Source organism: Rhinatrema bivittatum, chromosome 4 (assembly GCF_901001135.1).
Source record: "Rhinatrema bivittatum chromosome 4, aRhiBiv1.1, whole genome shotgun sequence".
NCBI lineage: Eukaryota > Metazoa > Chordata > Amphibia > Gymnophiona > Rhinatrematidae > Rhinatrema > Rhinatrema bivittatum.
In genome coordinates, this window is record NC_042618.1 from 456,940,007 (window position 1) to 456,961,938 (window position 21,932).

General features: G+C 43.6%; 1 protein-coding gene across 6 annotated transcripts in view; it reads right to left on the reverse strand.

Annotated features, from left to right (window-relative positions):
• Positions 1-21,932, reverse strand: part of ACSS3 (acyl-CoA synthetase short chain family member 3) — a 178,453-nt gene that overhangs the window by 100,329 nt on the left and 56,192 nt on the right. For all 6 annotated transcript variants that reach the window (XM_029597103.1, XM_029597104.1, XM_029597108.1 and 3 more), the window contains one exon: positions 18,244-18,395. In XM_029597103.1, the coding sequence (XP_029452963.1) occupies positions 18,244-18,395 (152 nt within the window). The remainder of the gene's footprint in view (positions 1-18,243; positions 18,396-21,932) is intronic.

Here is a 21,932-nt window from a genome sequence, read left to right on the forward strand (position 1 = left end):
AAGTTTGGGCGAAGATTTATTTATTTATTTATTTAATAACTTTTATATACCGGCATTAGATAGGCACATCATGCCGGTTTACATATTAACAAAAGCGAGGAAACTACATTATAACAGGGAGTGGGAGGGGATATAACAAACTGAGAAAGGCAAGAAATACAGAGTTGTGAACTAGTTAAATAAGTCAAAAATAAGTCAAAAATCAAAAGTCAAAAATAAGTCAAAAATCAAAGATGCAGCTACAACCCAACTAGCAAATCTGTGGCTGACACAGCCAATAAAACACCCTATGCAAAAATGACCACAGCTTGATCTGGTGACTCCCAATGCCCTGGAATCTGCAGAACTGGACACCATTAGTTTTGGTTCAGGTTTTTTTGGCATGTTTGTTTGTTAAAAAATTATCACAATTTTAAGTTTTTCCTAGCTAGTAGATAAACCAGCTAATTCAATACCCTCTGGGAAGGGGAAGGCTGAGCCATCCCAGGACGACCGGAAAAAAGGGTTCCTCTACCCCCCCCCCCCCCCCGCCCCCACCACCACCCCCACAATTACTCTCCAGCCTGGGCAGCAGGTGCTTCGGTCTTTTTATTTTGTTGTTGCAGGATGTCCGAGTGTTACCGGTGGGGCTGCTGAGCAAATCTGAGGCAAGGACTTAAGCCCCTCTCTGCTGACTGGAAATGGCCCCGGCCCAGTTGCGGCTCAGCCTGCTCTCTGCTAGTCTGCTCCTGTTGCTGGTGGCTCCGGGCCTGGGCTGCAGTCCCGGCAGGGGCTCCATGGGCCGGCGGCCGTATCTGCGCAAGCTGGCGCTGGCTCTACTACAAGCAGTTCATGGCCCATCGTGCCAGAGAAGACACCAGGGGCCAGCAGGAAGGTGGAAGCAAAGATTACCCGCAGCAGAGTGCTTCATGGAACTGATGCCCAACTACAAACCAGAAATCCTCTTCAAGGATGAGGAGAACAGTGGAGGGGACTGGCTGATTTCCAAGAGACTGCCCTGCTGCCTCTTACCATCCCTCCAGCAGCAGTAAGTGGGCTGAGCTCACCTTGAGCCCGGATGGAAGCCAAACTGCTCCTTCTACTCCTGCCGGCACCTATGATATCCAGGAGCACTAGCTCCCCTCCCCCCCACGACCTCATCTATGCGGTGGTGCGAAGAGCCGGTGGCCAACGCCAGAGGAGTGCACACCTTGTCATGCACAAGAAAGAGAGCAAAAAAAAGAGCTCCTTCATACACGAGTGAAGATTAGCCTCTTTTTAATTCTTCATGCAAAAGACCAACGGCTGAAGCTTCTTTTCCAATTCTGGTAATAAATATGCATAGCAGGTACAGCGACTTATTCTACTCTAGACAATTACAGTTTGTCAGTCCTCCATCTTGTTTAAAAACTGTGGGTGGAGCGAATATAATGCTGCCATCTTTTCCGGTTCACCTGAAAGTTTGTTTCATAAACATACAATCCGTTAGGAAGATGATCCCAGTCCTTTATGACCGCATTGTTACCGAGGCAGTTGACTTTGCATGTATCACCGAATCGTGGCTTTTAGACTCATATACCACCATACTACATCGTTTGTGTCCCCCTGATTACATTGCATTTTCTCAACCACGTGCTAATGTTGTTCATTTTAGCCATGAAATTCTAGCTGTCGGGTCTCCCTTAGAGATGCTGATAGATTCATCCAAATAACTTAATATTTGCCTGGTTTATTCCACCCCCCCTCCCCCCCCGGTCTGCTAAATACGAACTGCTCTCTTTTTTTCGAGCCATTAAGAGCCAATACAAATTTGACCACCACCTTAATCCTGGAAGATTTCAATTTACGTGTTAATGAGGCCCCCACTATTTGGAAATTGTGAATGGTATAACTGGAAATTATAGCTTCTCTAGGTTGAAAACATTATACTTCAACCAACCCATAGAAACAGGCATATTCTTGATCTTGTATTCATCAATTCCTCCTTACTTAATATCTGATCTCCTTCTATGGTGATCAACCATGGTCTGACCACTTCCTTATTTTGTTTAACTATCTATTTATCACTCAACCACCCTGCAGATCCTCAGCTGTGACACATGTGATGAAGAGAGCTAACTTTAAATTTGTCTCTTTAAATCTGACCAATTTAAAGAGACTTACAAGGTTCAGCCAAGAAAACTGAAACAGCTATTGATAGTTGTGAGTCAGTGTTTAAAAATAAGATGTGGTTAGTGCAGTTAGTGTAGCTGGGTTCAAAAAAGGTTTGGATAAGTTCTTGGAGGAGAAGTCCATTAACTGCTATTAATCAAGTTGACTTAGGAAATAGCCACTGCAATTAATAGCATAAGTAGCATGGGATCTTCTTGGTGTTTGGGCAATTGCCAGGTTCTTGTAGCCTGGTTTGGCCACTGTCGGTATTGCATCCGTCGGACTCAGATGGCTTTGTCCCATATGCCTCACCTCAATATTTGCTTTCTCCACCAGCCTCGGGAAGATGGCGACCGCCGTGTCTGCTTGCCGCATTCCCCGACGTCCCCGGAGCGGCTATGGCAAGGCTTTCTGCCATGATTCACCTGAGGGCCTCCTAGGGCGCGAACCTCGGGGGTGTCCCCCTCGAGTGACGTCACAACATCTGGGTATTTAGGCTGCCCATTTGCTGACTGACTTTGAGTTAGCAAGGATTGGATTCATCCAGTCTAAGCTGCTCTGCCGCTTCTTGCTGCTGCTGGAAGCTCTCTCTCTGCCCTCCGGGGTTCTACTAAACTTGGGTACCCGCTCCTCGGGGGCCCTATGCTTCTTTCCAGGTGCCTATCCAGTATCCAGGTACTCACTCCTCGAGGGCCTGAGTTGTCTATCGTGATGCCTACTACTATTACTTCTACCTGCTGGGAACTCCACCATTACAGCTACAAGTGTGTGAGTAATCTAACATCTACCAGTCTGTCTCACCTACAGCTCCTCATTGGAAACCTGCATTAGAGCTCCCTAAACCACCATTGTGGGATGGGTCTCCTCAGCAGAGGACCCCAGACTGCTGCTGCAGGAATCTACTCACTACTGCTACCTCTGGTGAACTCTATAAGCTGTACAATAAAAACTCTCTCTGTGTTTGTGCATCTGAGTCTAGCCCGGTACTGCAGTTCCCACGGGGCTCCTCCCCGTGGGAGTGGTCATCACTGCAGCACCTAAGAATCCACCAAACACCTCAAAAACATAATAGTTGGAAACAGGATGCTGGGCTTGATGGACTCTTGGTCTGACCCAGCATGGCAATTTCTTATATCCTTATGGATAAGGTTGCACCTATTCAAATCTGTAAATTTCAGCATTGTAGGAGAAAGCCATGGCTCTCTGACAAGATTCAATCTCAACGCCATTTGCTTCAGAAACAAAAATGTGCCTGGCGAAAAACCAAGTGCACTGAAATGATGTTAGAGCATAAGATCGGTCTCAAAAATTATATATGGCAAATTGACAAAGCATAAAAATCCTTTTATTGCAAGAGACTTCAGGCTGCGGGTAATAATACTTGCGCATTATGGGGCGGATTTTAAAAGGGTTACACGCGTAACCCTTTAAAACCCCTCCTGCGCGCGCCAAGCCTATTTTGCATAGGCTCGGCGACTCACGCAAGCCCCAGGACGCGCATATGTCCCAGAGCTTGAAAAAGGGGGCAGGGATGGAGCCTCCAGGCACAGTGGTCATTTGCTGCTGTGCCTGGGATTGTGGGCCGGCCATTGGCCAACAGGCGCAACTTCTAAGTTAAAGGTAAGGGGGGGTTTTAGGTAGGGCTGGGGGGCGGGTTACTTAGGGGAAGGTGGGGGGCGGAAGGAAAGTTCCCTCTGAGGCCGCTCCGATTTCGGAGCGGCCTCAGAGGGAACGGAGGAAGGCTGCGCGGCTCGGCGTGCACCCCCTTGCGCGCGCCGACCCCAGATTTTATAACATTCGCGCGGCTGCGCACGCATATTATAAAATCGGGTGTAGATTTGTGTGCGCCAGGTCGCACGCACAAATCTACACTCGCGCATAGCTTTTAATATCTGCCCCTGTCCTGACTCTCAAATTACCAAATTATAAACAACAAGATGGGGTAATAATTAATTGCGAGAAATTCATAAATATTACAACTAATAGTTAGTTACAGCTAGTTTCTCACAGATTAGTGAATGGACCTTAGAAGTACCAGATGATGTTGAGAGAACCAACTACAGAATATGAAATTGCTAATATCATTGCAGCAATGAATCCAGCCTTCTGCCTGCTGAATCCATGTAATGTTGACATCCTTAAAGTGATCAAAGAGATCATTGTTCCTTCAATCAAATGAATAAATCTGTCACTTTCTGAAGGTTCGGTTCCCCATTCCCTAAAGCAAGCTTCAATTTGGCCACTGCTGAAAAGTCAAACCTCGATCCCTCAGATTTACTGAATTTACAAGCCTATTTCCTCTCTCCTGTTTGTTGCTAAGGTTATGGAATCTGTTGTATTAAAGCAGTGTATTTTTTTAGATCCTTTTCAATTCAGTTTCAGGGCACGGCTCAGTGCGGAGATTCTTCTTGTCTCACTGATATGTACTCTGAGGAGGGGACTTGATGCAGGTAAAAGATATATTTTAGTTACGCTTGACATCTCAGCCGCATTCGACACGGTAGATCACCAGATTCTTTTGTACAGGTTACATGAAACTGGCATAGAAGACACTGTACAGAGCTGGTTTCAGACACATCCATCTGGTTGAAAACAGACTAAACTGGAGTTCACTGTGCCTTACTGGCATATTATGCTCACTGGTGTCCTGAAGGGCTCAACCCTTTCAGCATTGCTGTTTAGCATGCATATGGTTCCAGTGTGCAGAATCCTGGCTGGCCTTTGTTCCGACTATTGGGTATATATGCTGATGACATACAGTTTTATATTGACTCGAGCTTCTGCCCTCGTGCGACGAGGTCTCCCAACTTGTATCATGTTGTGCATCTGCAGTCCATCAGTGGCTCAAATATAACAAGCTGTCTTTAAATATTGTTAAAAGCGAAGTTCTTGTTATACATCAGGGAAACCTAAGCTATTTTAGGCCGTCAATTCAAATTGATAATGTCACTCTTCCCATTGCATTCTGCATAAAGAACTCGGGAGTTCAGACTGATACCACACTGACATTTCATAATCAGATTAAAACAGCTGCCTGGGCAGGGTTTTTCAAACTGCGCATTTTGCGCAACCTTGAGCTCCTTTTACCATCAGCCGAGTTTAAGTCTGTGGTTCAAACATTGATACTGCCATCAACTGACAGCTGCAATGCACTCTACATTGGTCTTATGTCATCAGTAATAATGGCATTACAGCTATTGCAGAACGCTACTGCTAGACTGCTATCTGGGCGCTCTATGCAAGAGCATATCTCCCCGGTATTAATGCAACTGCATTGGCTTCCAGTTCCTGAAAGAATTCCTTATAAAGTGGCACTGCTCATGCACAATATTTTTGGCACTGGACTCTTTTCCTTGGGCTAATGCCTTCTAGCACGTGTACAATCCCCCTCTCGGGCTTTGCGATCTCGTGAAAGAGGGCTAACTTGATGTTCCTTAATAGATTATGCTCGGCTGGCTGAGACGCAAGAGCGGGCTCTCTCTGTCGCTATATCAGCTCCTTGGAATTTCACTTCCGTGAGCTACATCTTACCCATTTGTAAAAAAAAAAAAGCTTAAGAAAATGCTACAAAATGCACCTATCTGGAGTTGTGTTTTAGACCAATTTGTGGATTTAGCATCTCACAGTTTCACTTACTGGGCTATTTTCATAATTACCTCAGAATAGTGTGTTTGTCTATGGTTTTGTGTTGCTATTAGTTTTTGTCAGTATGAATGTTTTTATGTAAATGGCTCTGAGCCATGGCAGAGAGTGGTACAGAAATACTAATAAAGACAAAAAGTTATTTGTGTTATTTCCGCTGATGCAAAACTACATTATACACCCAGAAGCTAACAAATCTAAACTCCAGAAATTCAGCTAACCCACATCTTGCCTCTAATTTGGTGATTTGCCAACAAGACTGGGTTTAACCAGACTCTTTGGAGGCAGCACAAAACAGTTGCAGAGCATTGGTCTGCGTGTGTGCTGGCGTCACATGGGAATAACGCTTTGTGAGGAATTGTAGCCTTTCACCTCTCAGCATGGCAGACAATCTGATCTTCAGCATTACACAGCAAGGAGTCCATTTTCAAAGGGTTTAGGATTCTAACTTTAGGAGTCAGGGATCTAAATTGGCCCTTCTGAAAATGGACTAGGACTGAGCAACTAACTTTAGGTGTCAATTTTCACTAAATTTAGATTCTCAAAAAGAGGGCAACTACAGAAAAGTTAGGCATTTAACACTGATTTTCAGCACTAGGCACCTACCTTAGGAGCAGATTTACTAAAGTGAGATACATTTATTGCAAAACAACCGTGGGATTTTCTCAGCTGCAGACTGGAGTACTGCAGTTTAATAAATCCTGCTGGAGTTTCCTAGCTGCATTCCTAGCTGCGGCAACTCATATGGTGGCCCCACATCCCAGGGCCACCATCTTTTAAAGAAGCCTCCCAGTCCCCAAATCATAAATCCCTGGTGTTCTAGCAGGATACCCCATCCATCCCCCAACACCTCAAGCTTAGTAAAAGTAAACAGTCTCCTCGGCCCCATTTCCCAGGCCAGATGCGACACAAGTTTGCTCTCTCCAGATCCCACTCCTCGCAACCCTGCCAAAACTTACTATAAATCTTTGGTGGTGTAGTGGGGGCAGAAGCCCAGAGGAGGAGCTCCTGCCACAACAGTAGCATTTTCAAAATGGCACAGCCAACCTCAAGCGTACCTTTGCCCCATCACAATGATACCTGTGTTGCACCTAGTTGGAGCCAGAAATAATGCATGGAACAGCACTTTCCCATGCTAACGCTGTTTACCATGCATTAACACATTAGAGCAGCGGAGCAGTGACTCCCTTTGGTTCCTAAATCTAGGCAAATGAACTGCATGCTTAAATTTAGGAATTTTCAGCTGCAAATGTAAGAGGGCAAATTTGTTTGAAAATCTAAATTTAGAGAAACATTGTGCATTTTTTTTTTTAATGACTCCTAAAGCTCTAAGCTGGGAGCCCATTTTGGCTCTCAAATAAAAAAAAAGCCTACCCCCATGGTTGGCTTGGAAGAGTCGGGGGAAAGTCAAACGTCCCTATGGTGTTCATTTCCAGCACTTCCTCAACAGCCTGTTGCACAAATTAAGCCCCTTTCAAGGGAAGACAGCGAATCTTACCATCCCCTCTGCTTACTCCTCTATTACTCTCAGGTTTGATATGCACCTTTGGGCCACACCAGGTGTCTCAAGTTGCAAAAACAAAAGATGAATAAAAAAATAAAAATAATAAAAAAATAAATCACATTTCAGACATAGCTAGGCAAAAAAAATGTCTCAGTGTCCCAACAGGAAACTCAATCCATGGAAGCAGCTTAAAAATGGCATTTCTGTTCTACTACCATTTCAGTTTGAGTTCTATAATATTCTTGACCTTTAACGAGCATAAAATTAGCACATTTCAACTTGGTATTTCTTTCAATGGGTTACAGGCTAATTACTCAATAACACTTGCTATGCAAGACTCTGTTCAAATGGCACCTTCAGCACTAAATATTTCTAATATGAGCAGCAGATAAGGGAAGGGTACAAGTAAAGATATAGTAACTGTATTTATCTGTCAGTTCATTAGCATTCAGCTAGTGAACAGGCCTGTGCCACATCTGACAATCTCTGCTGCGGGGCAGTACTTCCACTATTGTCCATGACAACACCTACCCCTGGGGAGAGATGGGGAACAAGAGAAAGGAAAGGGAGATGATCCATTAAAGAGTGCCCGCTCCCCACACAGTAACACCATCTTGCTCTAAGGAAGCCTACAGCTATGCCCCATCCCAAGAGATGTGCAATGAAGATTTAAATCCATCAGAAATTAAGTCAACAAACCAGCTGCTTTTTCTTTTTACCAAAATTCACCGAAGCAAAGGAATACTTTTCTCCAGAGGTGAGCTCTCCCCAGGCAAAATGAGTTTCAGTCAGTAAAAGAATTGTTAATTATACATTTACACCATTGTTATTTTCTCTCCACAAATATCATCTCTCAGCTTCATTTACTGAACAATTACATCCCCTCAGTGAGAAGCAGAGTGAGTAATTGTGTGCACGTGGATGCATCAGTATGTTTTGAAAAATAAAAAAAAAGATTTCTAGTAGCCATACTGGTCCTGGAGATAAAACAAGGATGTAAAAAACAATTCACAAGCTTTGGTCTCTACTTCTGTTCTTCACATTTGTCTTTTTTCAAATTTTGATGGAAACTCAAGGCCATGAAATCCATTTGTCTTCTGGTTCAGAGATTTTAATTTTAACTTGTCCTGCTTGCCTGCAAAGAATCCCCTGTAGCATCTGAATGAAAAGGCTTTCTTGTAAGAATCTAATCACTCCTAGGGTCAGATTTGAGGCTGAGATGTAAGATCCTGCTGCAGACAAACCATCGCGTTTTTGGTGAAAACATGTGGTGCATTGAAAGGGAGAAGGGATTTTCTGTCATTTTTTTTGGGCCAACGTCTTTCTGGCAAGTTGATTCCTTCAGAAGAGCTTCTGACATTTTACCTTAACAATTTTCTTACTCTATTTAACAATTAACAAATCAAGGACAATGCAGTTCTTCCACAAGAACATGAAAGGCCAACTCACAAGGAACTGAAGGCAGGAGTATGAGCTCCGAAGCTTAGATCCATGTCCATCACATCTCATTGCCCTTCCAATAAACAGGTCATTCTCCTTCTGCTTTCTAATAAACAGAAAACACTCCCTTCACTTGCCCTCTAATTTTGAAACATACATAGAAACATAGAAATGACAGCAGAAGACGACCAAACGGCCCATCCAGTCTGCCCAGCAAGCTTTCACACTTTTTTTTTTCTCATACTTATCTGTTACTCTTGGCTCTTATTAGTAACTTTTTGGTTCTAGTTACCTTCCACCCCCACCACTGATGTAGAGAGCAGTGCTGGAGCTGCATCTAAGTGAAGTATCTAGCTTAATTGGTTAGAGGTAGTAACTGCCACAATAAGCAAGCTACACCCATGCTTGTTTGTTTACCCAGTCTGTGCCATTCAGTCCTTGTTGGTTGTTGACTGAATATAATTCCTCTTTTCTTTATTCCCCCCTGCCGTTGAAGCAGTGAGTTGCGCTTGATATGTATTCCATGTGAAGTATCAGGCTTAATCGATTCGGAGTAGTAACCACCGTAACAAGCAAGCTACACCCATAATTATTTGTTTACCCAGACTATGTAATTCAGTCCTTGTTAGTTGTTGCCTGAATATAAATCCTCTTTTCCTCTTTCCCCCCTGCCGTTGAAGCAGAGAGTTATGCTGGATATGCATTGAAAGTGAAGTATCAGTCTTTCCCCCTGCCGTTGAAGCAGAGAGCTATGCTGGATATGCATTGAAAGTGAAGTATCAGACTTATTTGGTTTGGGATAGTAACCGCAGCAACAAGCAAGCTACTCCCCGTTTTTTTGTGAATGCAAATCCTTTTTACCACATTTCCTCTTGCCGTTGAAGCATACAGCAATGCTGGAGTCACATTGACAGTGAGTATGTTTATTGAATAAGGGTATTAATCTCCAGGTAGTAGCTGTCATTCCCGCAAGCTACCCCCATGCCTCTTCTCTTCATTCACATCCTCTAGACTTTATGGATCCACAGTATTTATCCCACACCCCTTTGAAGTCCTTCTTTTAGAAGGGTAATTTTTAAAGGACTTCTGCACATACACCAGTATTTTATGCGCAGAAATACGTTTTTACATAATTGCCCGCCTAAATGCAGGTAAACCTCCCAGATGCATAAACTTACCCGGACTGAATTGCAGCATTCCTGAGGGTGGCGTTAGGGAGAGGTTTGAACTGACAGGCATACAATTTTTAAAGAGTATGGGTAGAAATTTGTGTGGGCATTTTAGCAGGTGTAATCAGCACAGGTAGTCTCAACGGGATCATTTTCAAAGCTGACTTACACACATAAGGCTGTTTTGAAAAGTGGTGTAATTTATGCATGATATTAAAAAATTACCCCCGCAAGGGACTTCTGCGGGTAAAGTAGTGCTTTACCTGTAGAAATGAACCTTTAAAAAAAATTGTGCGACCAATACATACTTACTTTTGCATTTATAGGGGAGAGGCATTCCAAAGGTGCAGTCTGGGTGGTTCATCAAACAGGCTAATCCATTTGTGATTTTGACCTATTGTATGCACGGAGTTGTTGCTCTGGTTATTTAAGGAAAGTCAAAGGGAAACTGAACTTCAACTCCCTATATGCAATAGGTCAAATCCAAGACTGGGATTGGCCCATTCGGCAGACCTGGGGGGGGGGGGGGGGGGGGGGGGGGAGTTGAAGACCTTACTGGGTGGGATTACAACTTACACACACGGTTTTTGATTTTCACAAGTACAGGCATAGATTCTCTCCGCAAACCAGGCACCACAAATAAATCATGAGCGTGCAAGTTTGCTGGACTAATTTTGAAAGCAAATGTTAAGTTGGCTTGTTAGTATTAGTGTAAATTGGCCACATAACAGCCCGCACTATTTATGTGGCCCGCACTATTTATGTGGCCAAAATCATTTCAATGGCAGCAACTGCTTCAATTAACTCAACTAAGCAACAAAAATTTCTGTCCAAGTATTTGGGTTAGACTTGAATGAGATGTCAATTTTATTTCAGCAGATGTTTACTGAAATTCGGACAAGACCCGTCATATGATGCAAGGTATAGAAGAATCACTTTGTAGTTACTGCCATACTTGCTCTTGAGTTTAACTTCCATGTCTAATAAGAAAAATGCATACACATATAGTGGATGCACAGAGGCCGATATTCAAAAGATCTAAACCCCAAACTTTAAGAGTCGGGGGCCTAAGTCTGCCTTAATAAAAATTCACCCCCACTGATTGCATAGTTTTGCTAGGCATCCAATTAGGAGCCTTAAGAGTAGAAGAGATCAAGATGAGAGGAATGAAGTTAAATGCCCATTTATGAGCATAATTCCTTTTGAAAATTACCTTCTTGATGACTGGTGCTACTTATCACAAGTTTCAGTGCATGCTAATCCAATCTCTTTGTGTGTCTGTTTTAGGTCAGACATTTTTCAGTCTCACCTTGACTGTTCTCCTCCTCAGTCTACTTTCTCCCTTGTTGTATTTTGTTTTTCTCTCTCACTTTCAGGCCGATTCAGTACGGTGCTGTTGTGTATCTGTCTGATGCCTGGTGACTCCTGAAGAGGAGGAGTTTAGCAATCTGTTATGAATCGCTGTTAGACTGTGGAGTTAGCAATCTGTTATGCTTTACTCCTCAAGAAGGGAGGAGTTAGCAATCTGTAGTGAACCTGCTAGGGAATTAGCAATCTGTAGTATCGGCTTGATGTAGAGCATGGAGTTAGCAAACATGTATGCTTTGGCTTCCTATGGAAGGAGTAGTAAACAATCTGTTAGGATTTAGACTGTAGAGTAGCAATCTATATAAAACTGTTGCTGAAGACTCCTGATGGAGAAGGAGTAGCAATCTGTTACCAACAGAGTGCTTGGAGAGGACACTCCGCTGTAGAGGAATATAGATAGGTGAATCCTTGGGCCGATGGCAGATGACTGCGCCCCCAGGATATCCTGAGAGGGACCACCAGCTAGGCTTGAGTATGGAGACAGACACAGGTATTACTTTTATTAGACAGGTTAGTAGAACCACCAGAGGTGGCAGTATTGAGCTGATATGCCCAGCAGGGCTGAAGTCCCTCAGATACTGGAACCACGATCCCAGGGTAGCTGAGCTGTAGAGAAACTATAGATAGTGAGTAAACATGGTATGCTGTGTTCATAGCCAGAACTAGATGACCACACTCACATAAGGTCTTTAGGAAGCTCAGTAGCTGAAAAGGGTTAGGCCCTCGAGGAGCGAGTACCTGGTTCCAGGGAAAGCTCTGAGAGAGCGATGGTAACTCACAAATGTCTGTATCTGCGATACCTTCCAGGCAGTAGAGAATCTTCAGAGTGTTCAGGAACATGGGCCCTCGAGGAGCGAGTACCAGTTCCTGTCGGCAATCTGAAATAAAGAAAAGAGAGCGAGGCCCCCGAGGAACGGACACCCCTAGTAAGTCCGAGAAGGCAGAGTAGCTCGGACGAATCCGTAGACGAATCCTTGCTAACTCAATTTGTTAGCAAATACTGAGACCTTATATATTGGAAGTGGATGACATCATCTCCGGGGGACACCCCCGAGGTTCACGCCCCTGCTGATACATTATTCGGAGTGTGCGCGCGCCCTACGTCATCAGGAACATGGCGGATCCACAGCGTCGTGCCGGTCCGGGGACGCTGGAGGGAGACGGCATGAAGACGCCGCGGCTGCCAACAGTCCATCAGACCCGGAGGGAGTCGCCACAGAGGTAAAGAGGGCAGAGTGAGGGCGTCGATCAGCGACGGACGCAATAGGTGCACTCAGCCGAGCGCACCGTTTAGCACCCGTTTTGTTGCCCGTTTTCTTCCACGCTTCTATTACCCCTTATGCTGTAAGCGAACACTGAGACAAACTGAAAAACAATGGAGACGAACCCCCACCTCAAACCTGAAAGACAAATTCAGAACACTACTACATAACTATACAACAGACCTCAACACAGCAAAGCGCAATTTCTACACATCAAGAATACATGATTACCAATATAACCCGAGGACCCTCTTCGCCTATGTCAAAGACCTAACCAACCCCATCCAAAATGACAATACGCCAAACTCCAGCAACATCTCAAGTGAAAAACTAGCACAATTCTTCAAGGACAAAGTTAACAACATCATCGCCAAGATTCCCCAAAACTACAACGACCCAGTTGACATCCCCCCTCCCATCCACACATGGTCACAATTCACACCCGTTGCTTCCACAGAAATCGAACCTATCATCAGAAAAACCAACCCTGCATCCCACCCTCTAGACCCCATCCCCATCAAAACCCTAAAACTCATCAGAGAGATTATTGTCAAACCAATAACCTACATCATTAACTTATCCCTAGAACAAGGAATCTTCCCAGAAAAACTCAAAAACGCCATCATCAAACCTATCATCAAAAAACCTCAACTCGACAAATCCGACCCAGCAAATTACAGACCAGTCTCCAACCTCCCATTCCTAGCAAAAATCATCGAAAAAACAGTCAACAATCAACTCACAGAACACCTTGAAACCTATAATGTTCTACAGCCTGCACAACATGGTTTCAGAAAATTCTTCAGCACTGAAACCCTCCTCCTCTCTCTCACTGATACCATTCTCAGAGGCCGCGACAAAGGCAAATCTTTCCTCCTGATACTTCTTGATATATCCGCCGCCTTTGACACCATCAATCACAGAACTCTCCTCACCAGACTTAAAGAAATTGGTCTCCAAGACACCACAATCAAATGGTTCAACTCCTACCTCTCAAACAGATCCTACATCGTCAAGACGAACTCATCTGAATCCTCTCAAGTGCCCCTCACTCATGGAGTCCCACAAGGTTCTTCACTATCCTCAACCCTATTTAACATTTACCTCATCCCACTATGCAAATACCTTTCAGAGGCAAACCTCACCTACTTCATCTATGCAGACGACATACAAATATTACTCCCCATAAACAAGTCCATCCAACTAACCATGGAAAAATGGAACAAACTCAGCTCAAATCTATCCCACTTGCTATCTCAATTATCACTATGCCTCAACCAAGCCAAAACAGAAATCATTCACATCCACGATGACCGTCCCTCTCATCCACTCAAGTGCACCCCCTCCGACCACCCAGGAAGCTCAACCAACCCGGGAGTGCCACAAATCTCACCCACGCCGTCCACAAGAAACCTAGGCGTAACAATCGACAGCCAACTCAACTTTAAACGACACATCTCCAATACAATCAAGGATGGATTCTTCAAACTCCAGACACTAAAAAAACTCAAACCCCTTCTCCAAGAGCACGATTTCCGAACAGTCCTTCAATCAATTATCCTCGCAAAACTTGACTACTGCAACTCCCTCCTCCTTGGCCTACCAGAAATCCACATCAAACCCCTCCAAGTGCTACAGAACGCTGCCGCCAGAATCATCTCTAACAACAAAAAATCCTCCCACATCACACCCACTCTCAAAGAACTCCACTGGCTACCCATTACACAAAGAATCCAGTATAAAACCCTCACCCTCATGCACAAAAAAATAAACAACAACAATATGAACTGGCTAAACAACGGAATACAACCTTACCCTACTCAAAGAACTCTCAGATCCACCAACACTGGCCTCCTAGCCGTACCCAATCTCAAATCTGCACACCTCAACGTCACCCGCAAACGAGCCATAACAATAGCGGGCCCCACCTTATGGAACTCCCTCCCCACCTGTCTCAGAAATGAACCTTCATTGCAAGTCTTCAAAAAACACCTCAAAACATGGCTGTTCCTAAAAGCTTTCCCACCTGACACGTAACCTGCCCAAATGCAACTGCAACACACCACGCCCCCTACACAAGCATCTCGCATCACCATCTTCCCTCCCTTGCACCACCTTCCTCCCACCTATCCCCCCCCTCCCCTCCCCCCTTTCAACCCTCCTTGCCAACCTTAACCTTAAAATATCCTCATCAACAAGTCATTTATGTACATATGTTATATACTATATCAAATGTTCCATGTAATCCTGTTATTTCTGTTATAATTCGTTATATTTTATTACAATGTTATAATTTATTATATTTATTACAATGTTATAATGTAAAATAGGGCTGTTACTACCCTATTCTTTTAGTTATCTGGAAACCGATGTGATATCTCGATCGAACGTCGGTATATAAAAGAAAGAAAGAAAGAAAGAAAGAAAGAAAGAAATAAATAAATAAGGGGTAATAGCGCTTTGAAAACTTGTGGCCAAACTCGTGAAAACTAATGGCGCTCATCACATGCAAATGCATGTTGATGAGCTTATTTGTTAGTGGCCTGGGATACTGAAAGTAAAATGTGTGGCCAAAGGCAGGCGTTAACCTTAGACAGTACCGGGAAAGTCAACAGAAAAGCAGAAAAAACTGTTTTCTGTACACCCTCTGACTTAATATCAGAGGCCCCAAAAATAAAAAAATTAAAAAGTTCAAGAAAAAAAAAAAATCTACCCGCCAGTCGGCAGGTTCGAAAACGGACGCTCAATATTGCCGGCATCCGTTTTCCGAACCCGTGGCTGTCAGCGGGTTTGACAACCGACACCGGTAAAATTAAGCGTCGGTTCTCGGACCCACTGACAGCCACCGCTTTCGCTAATAAGGAAGCGCTAGGGATGCACTAGTGTCCCTAGCGCCTCCTTCTTAGCACGGGCCCTAATTTAAATACAAAATCATGTGCCCAGGAGAAGTGCCTGGGCATGCGTCGGGAGAGCGGGCACTCAACACGGAGCGCCGGCTCTCCCGCACTTTTTAATGAATTGGCCTGTTTGCTCTTTATCCTCTGCTTTGCACCTTATGAAATGGAAATGCATCCACTTGTACAAGTTAGTTTTCATGTGCTATCACTGAATGCTGCAATGCAAAAAATAAGCTAAAATTGCAGCAGGGCCAAAACTGCCGGGGAGGGGGGCCTCAGGGGGTCTATGTCCCCTCACATTTGTCTCAGGGCCCCTCCCCCTAACGGCAGGATCATGCCACATCAGCCCTTAAAGATGCAGTAGTTAGAGAGCCAGGAGTCCCTGAAATCACTGGCAGTGCATGATCCCCTTATGCCTTTAAAAATGCAAACTTTAAACAGGGAAACAACACTGCCCTTGGGCTAGTCCTGTAAAGATACGAGGCCTTCAAAGACTTTGTTTACTTTTGGCAGGTAATTATCCCTCCTCCTCCTCCTCCTTTTAAATGTCCAGGAATGCCTGGCATGGTTGGGAGACCATTTGCATAACTGCTCTGTAGCACAGAGGGAAAGTGAAAAAGAAAGAAGAGAGTGTGTTGCCAGAAATGAAAGGATTTTGTAGCCTCTGCTGTGGAGATCCACTAGTAGGATGGGGTAAGGGAAGAGGACAGAAGTGGGGAGGAAGAAATGTGACTGTGCAAGAATCCACCAAGACTAAAAATCCATAAGGACGGCTTGACGCAGTTTCACTGTGAAACCCTAAGCAGAACTGTGAGGGCAGTAAGAAAAATGTCAGAGTCACTGCAAAAGCTACAAAGAAGGGAGGAGGGGAATAAAAAAAATAAATATGCTGTATTTACTACTACTTAACATTTCTATAGCAGTGCTGTACAAACATTAAAAAAAAGACAGTCCCTGCTCTACAGAGCTTTCAATCTAGTAAGACAAACATACAGGACAAGGGGCTTAGGGTATAAAGCAAGACAATGTTTAAAAAGAAAAGAAAGTTAGTTAACAAGACTAAAAGCAGGCAATGAGGCATAAGATTTAAAAGTGGTTTCAAAAAGGTGGGTCTTTTGATGGGATTTAAACATGGCAAGAGAGAGGGCATGAAGCACCAGCTCAGGAAGACCACTCCAAGCACACGGTGCAGCCAGGTGGAAAGCACGGAGTCTGGAATTGGCAGTAGAGGAGATTCTAAATATTTGCAGGATTTCAAGGAATACAGATATTATATGTCTTACAAATACAATTAACAACAAAGAACAGGTATGACACCAGCTTTCTAAAGCTTCATGAAAATCAGAAACACCCTGCTTAACAGGGTATCTCAGAAGACTTTTGTACAAAATAAGGCTCTAACCTTGTTCCAAAAACTTATACCCCTGGATTGGAAATAGAGGGAGAGAGGGAGAGAGAGAGATCAGTCTGCATGATGGTGCCAGCCACAGAAAGAGAGAATGGTAGGGGTCTCTAAGCAAAGGGAAAGATCAATCTAGAGGTACATGAAACCTGGAGCACACAAAGGAATACTAAAAACTCGGAGGACAAATGTGCATGGAAGCACAGAAACAACATCAAAAGCCACTGGCCAAGATATGTGGGAAAAATGTCCTGGGTACAGATTTCCTCCAGCAATCATGTGGCGAACTTACTCTTTCAATAGATTCCATGATTTCAACATCTTTCTGTCAGACACCTACATTTATTTATTGAGCCATTTTATATACCGTCGTTCCAAGTGAAGATCACAACGGTTTACTTCATGACAAAAATATTATAAGTAGCCAATCACAGTAATTCAAAGCGTTCATCTACCATACACTTAGCGAAAGACAGGTGCATTGCTTAAGGCAGTCATGGAAGGAGAGATACACAGGGATGAGGTAGCAAGGAAAAGGAAACATTTTTCACAAGAGGAGTTAAGAGGTGCTAATGGGATTATAAGGGGTGAGAAAAGGTGTTTGCTGATGGGATATGGAATGGGGGGTGGGGGGGTTTGAGAGGGTGTATCAGATATAAATGTTAGGGCCTGGGTAGAAAGAAAGATAGTGGTGATGAGATCTGTAATTCAATTAATACCGGCTTACAAAAGAAATATGAGACGCATCCCCCCGTAAGTAACTGGCTTCATACCTTATTGTGGAATCAAATTAACATTTGAGGGTAGCAATAATAAAGGCAACTCATGCGTGCGATTATTGCCCCCATGACTAGTACTGCCTGCCTGCCTGCCGAAAAGAATGGACAGAGGTGGGTAGGGAAAGGACATTACATGCAAAAACCGTAAAATCAATCCATGTCTAGCACCTACTTTTGCCCCTGCTTCCATGCAGATGAAAATTACGAAGGTAGATTGTACCCGTGATCTGCATGCTGGCCACAATTTCAAAGAGAGGAGCTTCCCTTTGAAAATGAGCTTGAGTTTCTCTACAGGAGCCCGACGATTGGCCTCTTTATTTTCTGTCTCGCACCATTAATCTTGATAATCCATACCAGGAGTTCAGCTACAAGAAGCACATTCTGAAATCAAACTAAATGCCAAAAGTATAATTAAACACTAAAGAAAAGTTTAAATGTTCTTCATAAAAGGTAGAAGCTTACACACTTGAAACCCTTTAGCAGCAATGATCATCAAACAGTTTTATACACCGGACATAAAAAGTAGGTTTTCTAGCACTGTGCAAGCAGTTTTGATCTTGTGCAATCTTAAACACACACATGTAGCTAGAGCTCAGTTGATCAGACCTAGTTTTCCAAAAGGCACTTTTGACGAAATAACTCAGCTTTACCGTGTCAAGGAGTATCGTTTTCCCAAATCTGCCTCGGGGTCCTGCTGGCGGATTGCTCTAAGTGCAGTCGGTGCAGTAAACATGGCCGACACCCCATGTTCTGATAACACTCGAAAATAGGCACTGGCATCGGGTGTTCCCACGGGCTTACCCTGCACAGAAATTAATTACAATGTGTCAAGGAACGCACTGCCCGTTCAAGACCTGAACACGTACTAAAGGGGCTGCAAAAAATTCAGACAGCACAATAAAATATCTTTACAAGCAGGAAGGTTGAATTGCTGCACCAAAAAAAAGAAATCTAAGCTCTTTCAATAGCTCTCTATTTCCCCTCAACCCAACAGTTTCCTCCTACTTCTTTCTACTTCCAGCTCAGTCAGAACCACGGCAAGGATCTGGCACCATGAACCTATTAAGTAGGGGTTATTAAGTAGGGGTTTTCCCCTACTTAATATAATCCCCTCCCCCCAAACCTGGCAGCAACATTCCTGGGCCAGAAACCATTCATCTATACTCCTGACGGAACCTTGCATTCATCTACCCTGAATCCAACCACTAGGTGTCACCCTTGTGCAATGACCACAACTTCCTCCCCCACCCGGGAGCTGCAAATACTGCCCCCGCAGAAAGGATCAAACTGTGCAATACTACCACTGAGCTGCTAGTCCAGTCCTCTTCAATACATTTGAATCACTCTATTATAATTTTTTTAAGATGCAAACTCCCCCTGTTCAACAAGTAGGATAAAGGTTTATTTTAGAAGTTATCCACCATACAGGGTGAAATCAAAATGGTTGCAGCTAGTAGTGCTCCTGCTAATTGCTGCCAAGGTTCTCTTAGCAAGATTCATCTGCCTCCATGATGGTTAAGAGGAAGGGGGAAAAGCAGAACTTAACCCAGAGAGTCAATAACACCCCCATGGTTGGCCCATACATTTGTGACTTCAGCGGTTGGGAGCATCACCAGAAAGGAACCTGAAGACCATGAGATGGGCGAGGTGTATCAGGTCTTCCACTTCTGGAAGACTCATTGAGCAAACTGGTGCAAACCCCACCTCGACTAGTGGTGCCTTCAGAATGGCCACTAAGTGTGAACTGGCAATCATGAGATATCAAGGCATTAGTGCTGAAGGAAGCAGTTGGAACCCTGTGTCTGTGGATGAGCTGGAATTCACAGCACCCAAAGCAAGTGGCCAGTCCTGAGGCTGAGGAGCACAGGGGTGCAGGACATGGCCAAGGTTGAGAGACAGACTGGCTGGACTCAGGATTCACCCTGCCTTTGGGTGGTGAAGTCCCCACGCAGATGCCAAGGCCAGAATTTCCACAGTGACATCAGTGCGGCAGGAGGTTACATTGCTGGGGATTTGGGGGATGACTGCACAAACTGAGGCCTTACTTTCATATTGTTTAAACCAACTGTGCTCTTTTTCTACTGAACAGTGTACAAGCTTCATGATCTTGAAGATTAATTGGAACTAATGTTTATTGTATGGAGGGTTGGAAATTAAGGCTTCTACTCTCCAGGGCTCAGATGTTGCTAAACCCCTGATCTCCAACGACCCAGCTTTCAACACCATATCGTCCCAACCCACCGTAAGAGACCTTGGGGTAATTCTAGACCAACAACTTAATCTAAAAAAACAGATCAATTCCATCCTCAAAGAAGGTTTCTTCAAGCTCAGTATTCTAAAGAAACTCAGATCCCTCCTCCACTATCATGACTTCCGCACTGTCATCCAAGCTACCCTTTCCTCAAAGCTAGACTATTGTAATGCCCTCCTCCTCGGACTACCCTCCTCCACTACGAAACCCTTACAAATGTTCCAAAATGCTATCGCCAGGGTTATTACCAATTCACGGAAAGCTGATCACATTACTCCCATACTCAAAGACCTCCACTGGCTCCCCATAGCATCCCGTATCCTCTTTAAAACTTTAACCATAGTTCACAAATCCATCTACTCCTACAACTCTAACTGGCTTGATGAACCCTTTTGTCCCATACGATCTGAACGTCCCATTCGATCTGTCTACAAAGGTACCCTCTCAATACCTCCTATTAAAAAAGCCCACCTCTCCGTCACAAGGGATCGCGCACTCTCCATTGCAGGCCCTAAACAATGGAACTCCCTCCCGACCACACTCAGACTTGAGCCATGCTACTCGAAGTTCAGAAAAAAACTAAAGACTTGGCTCTTCCGACAAGCCTACCCTGATTAATCATCTCCATTTACCTCCTTCTACCTCCCCTCCCTCCAACTCCATGGACAGCCCCCTTATAATTGGTACCTAAATTGTATATAGATTTGTAATTAGCCTGTTACCATTTAAGACTTTACTTATAGACTCTTGTAAATAGCCCGTTACCGTTTAAATCTAATGCTTGTAATTTTCAATACTCTCTGCACTATGTATTTACTCTCTCCCGTTTCCCCTCCCTGTTGATTGTACTTTCAGCCTATTAGTTGCAATGTGAACCGGTATGATGTTTGCATACTAATGCCGGTATATAAAAGCTTCAAATAAATATTACACTCAAAAATAAGCTGGCGTTTCTGGAGAATGCCACCAGGATTAGGAATCTATTGTAACCCCAATGAAAATGCTGAAAAAGGATTTCTGCTGTGTTGTGTAGTCTCAGAGAGGCTATAACTCTAGTTGTCAAAGTTTAAAATATACCTCCATTTGAGTGGAAAGAGAAGGAAATCAAGATACTTGGACAGCTATGGATAATTTGGATCTTGCACCAGTCTACCATGATACTGATCAGTCTGTATAGTTTCTAGATTCACATCAAGGCATCTTTTGCTCTTCAATCTGATAGAAATGGAACTGTTCTTTAAATGAAGAGTGATTGCTTTTTGGGGTAAAAAAATTCATCATGTGTTCCCAGATTTTTCCAAGGAGGTTCAGAAAAGAAAAACTCTGCCTCAATTTGTATCTGCAGGTTACATCGTTCTTTGCAAATTTCCTTAAAAATGTATTCTGAAATACCATTTGATTTTATGGCCATTCCAATTAGAAAGACGTTTCTGAAAAATCATTCTCCTTCAACTGTATCTATCTAAACAGCTGAGTGGTGTTAATGTGGGGGTAATATTGAGCTCCCGGTTTTTGACTGGGGTTTTTCTTCCCCTCCCCCAATTATTGTGGACCTGGATTTGATAGGTTGGAAGTTGTTTATATGTTGAGTCTTTTTTTTCTTTATAGTTTTACTGTACTATTCCATCAAGAAATTTATTTTCTCAAATGTTTTTGTTTGAATAACTTGCAAAATGTCATAAAATATAAAGCTTTATATTATATAGATAGAAAGATAGATACACACAAAAATGTTATTCACTGTGGAGAGAAAAAATATTTGCAAAATTATAGATGTCGCCAAATAAGGACTATCTACTCCACCTAGCTGGTCCATTCGTACCTGCCTACTGTGTTGATACAGACCTTACTCAAGTTGAGTTGAATAGTTTAGATAAGTGGCCAAGATTATGTGCCTCTTCAAGAAAGAGAGGTCTCTTGGGGGAGAAGGTATGCCTCATGTATCCTTCTCTCACAAGCAAAACTCACTCCTTAGCTCCAAGGCTTAAGAGGTAACTCAAATTTCTATTGTTACATACTGGTCCACATAAGAGATGGTCATGTTACATACAGGACTGCAACAATCAGGCCAATATGGTACCTGAGAAT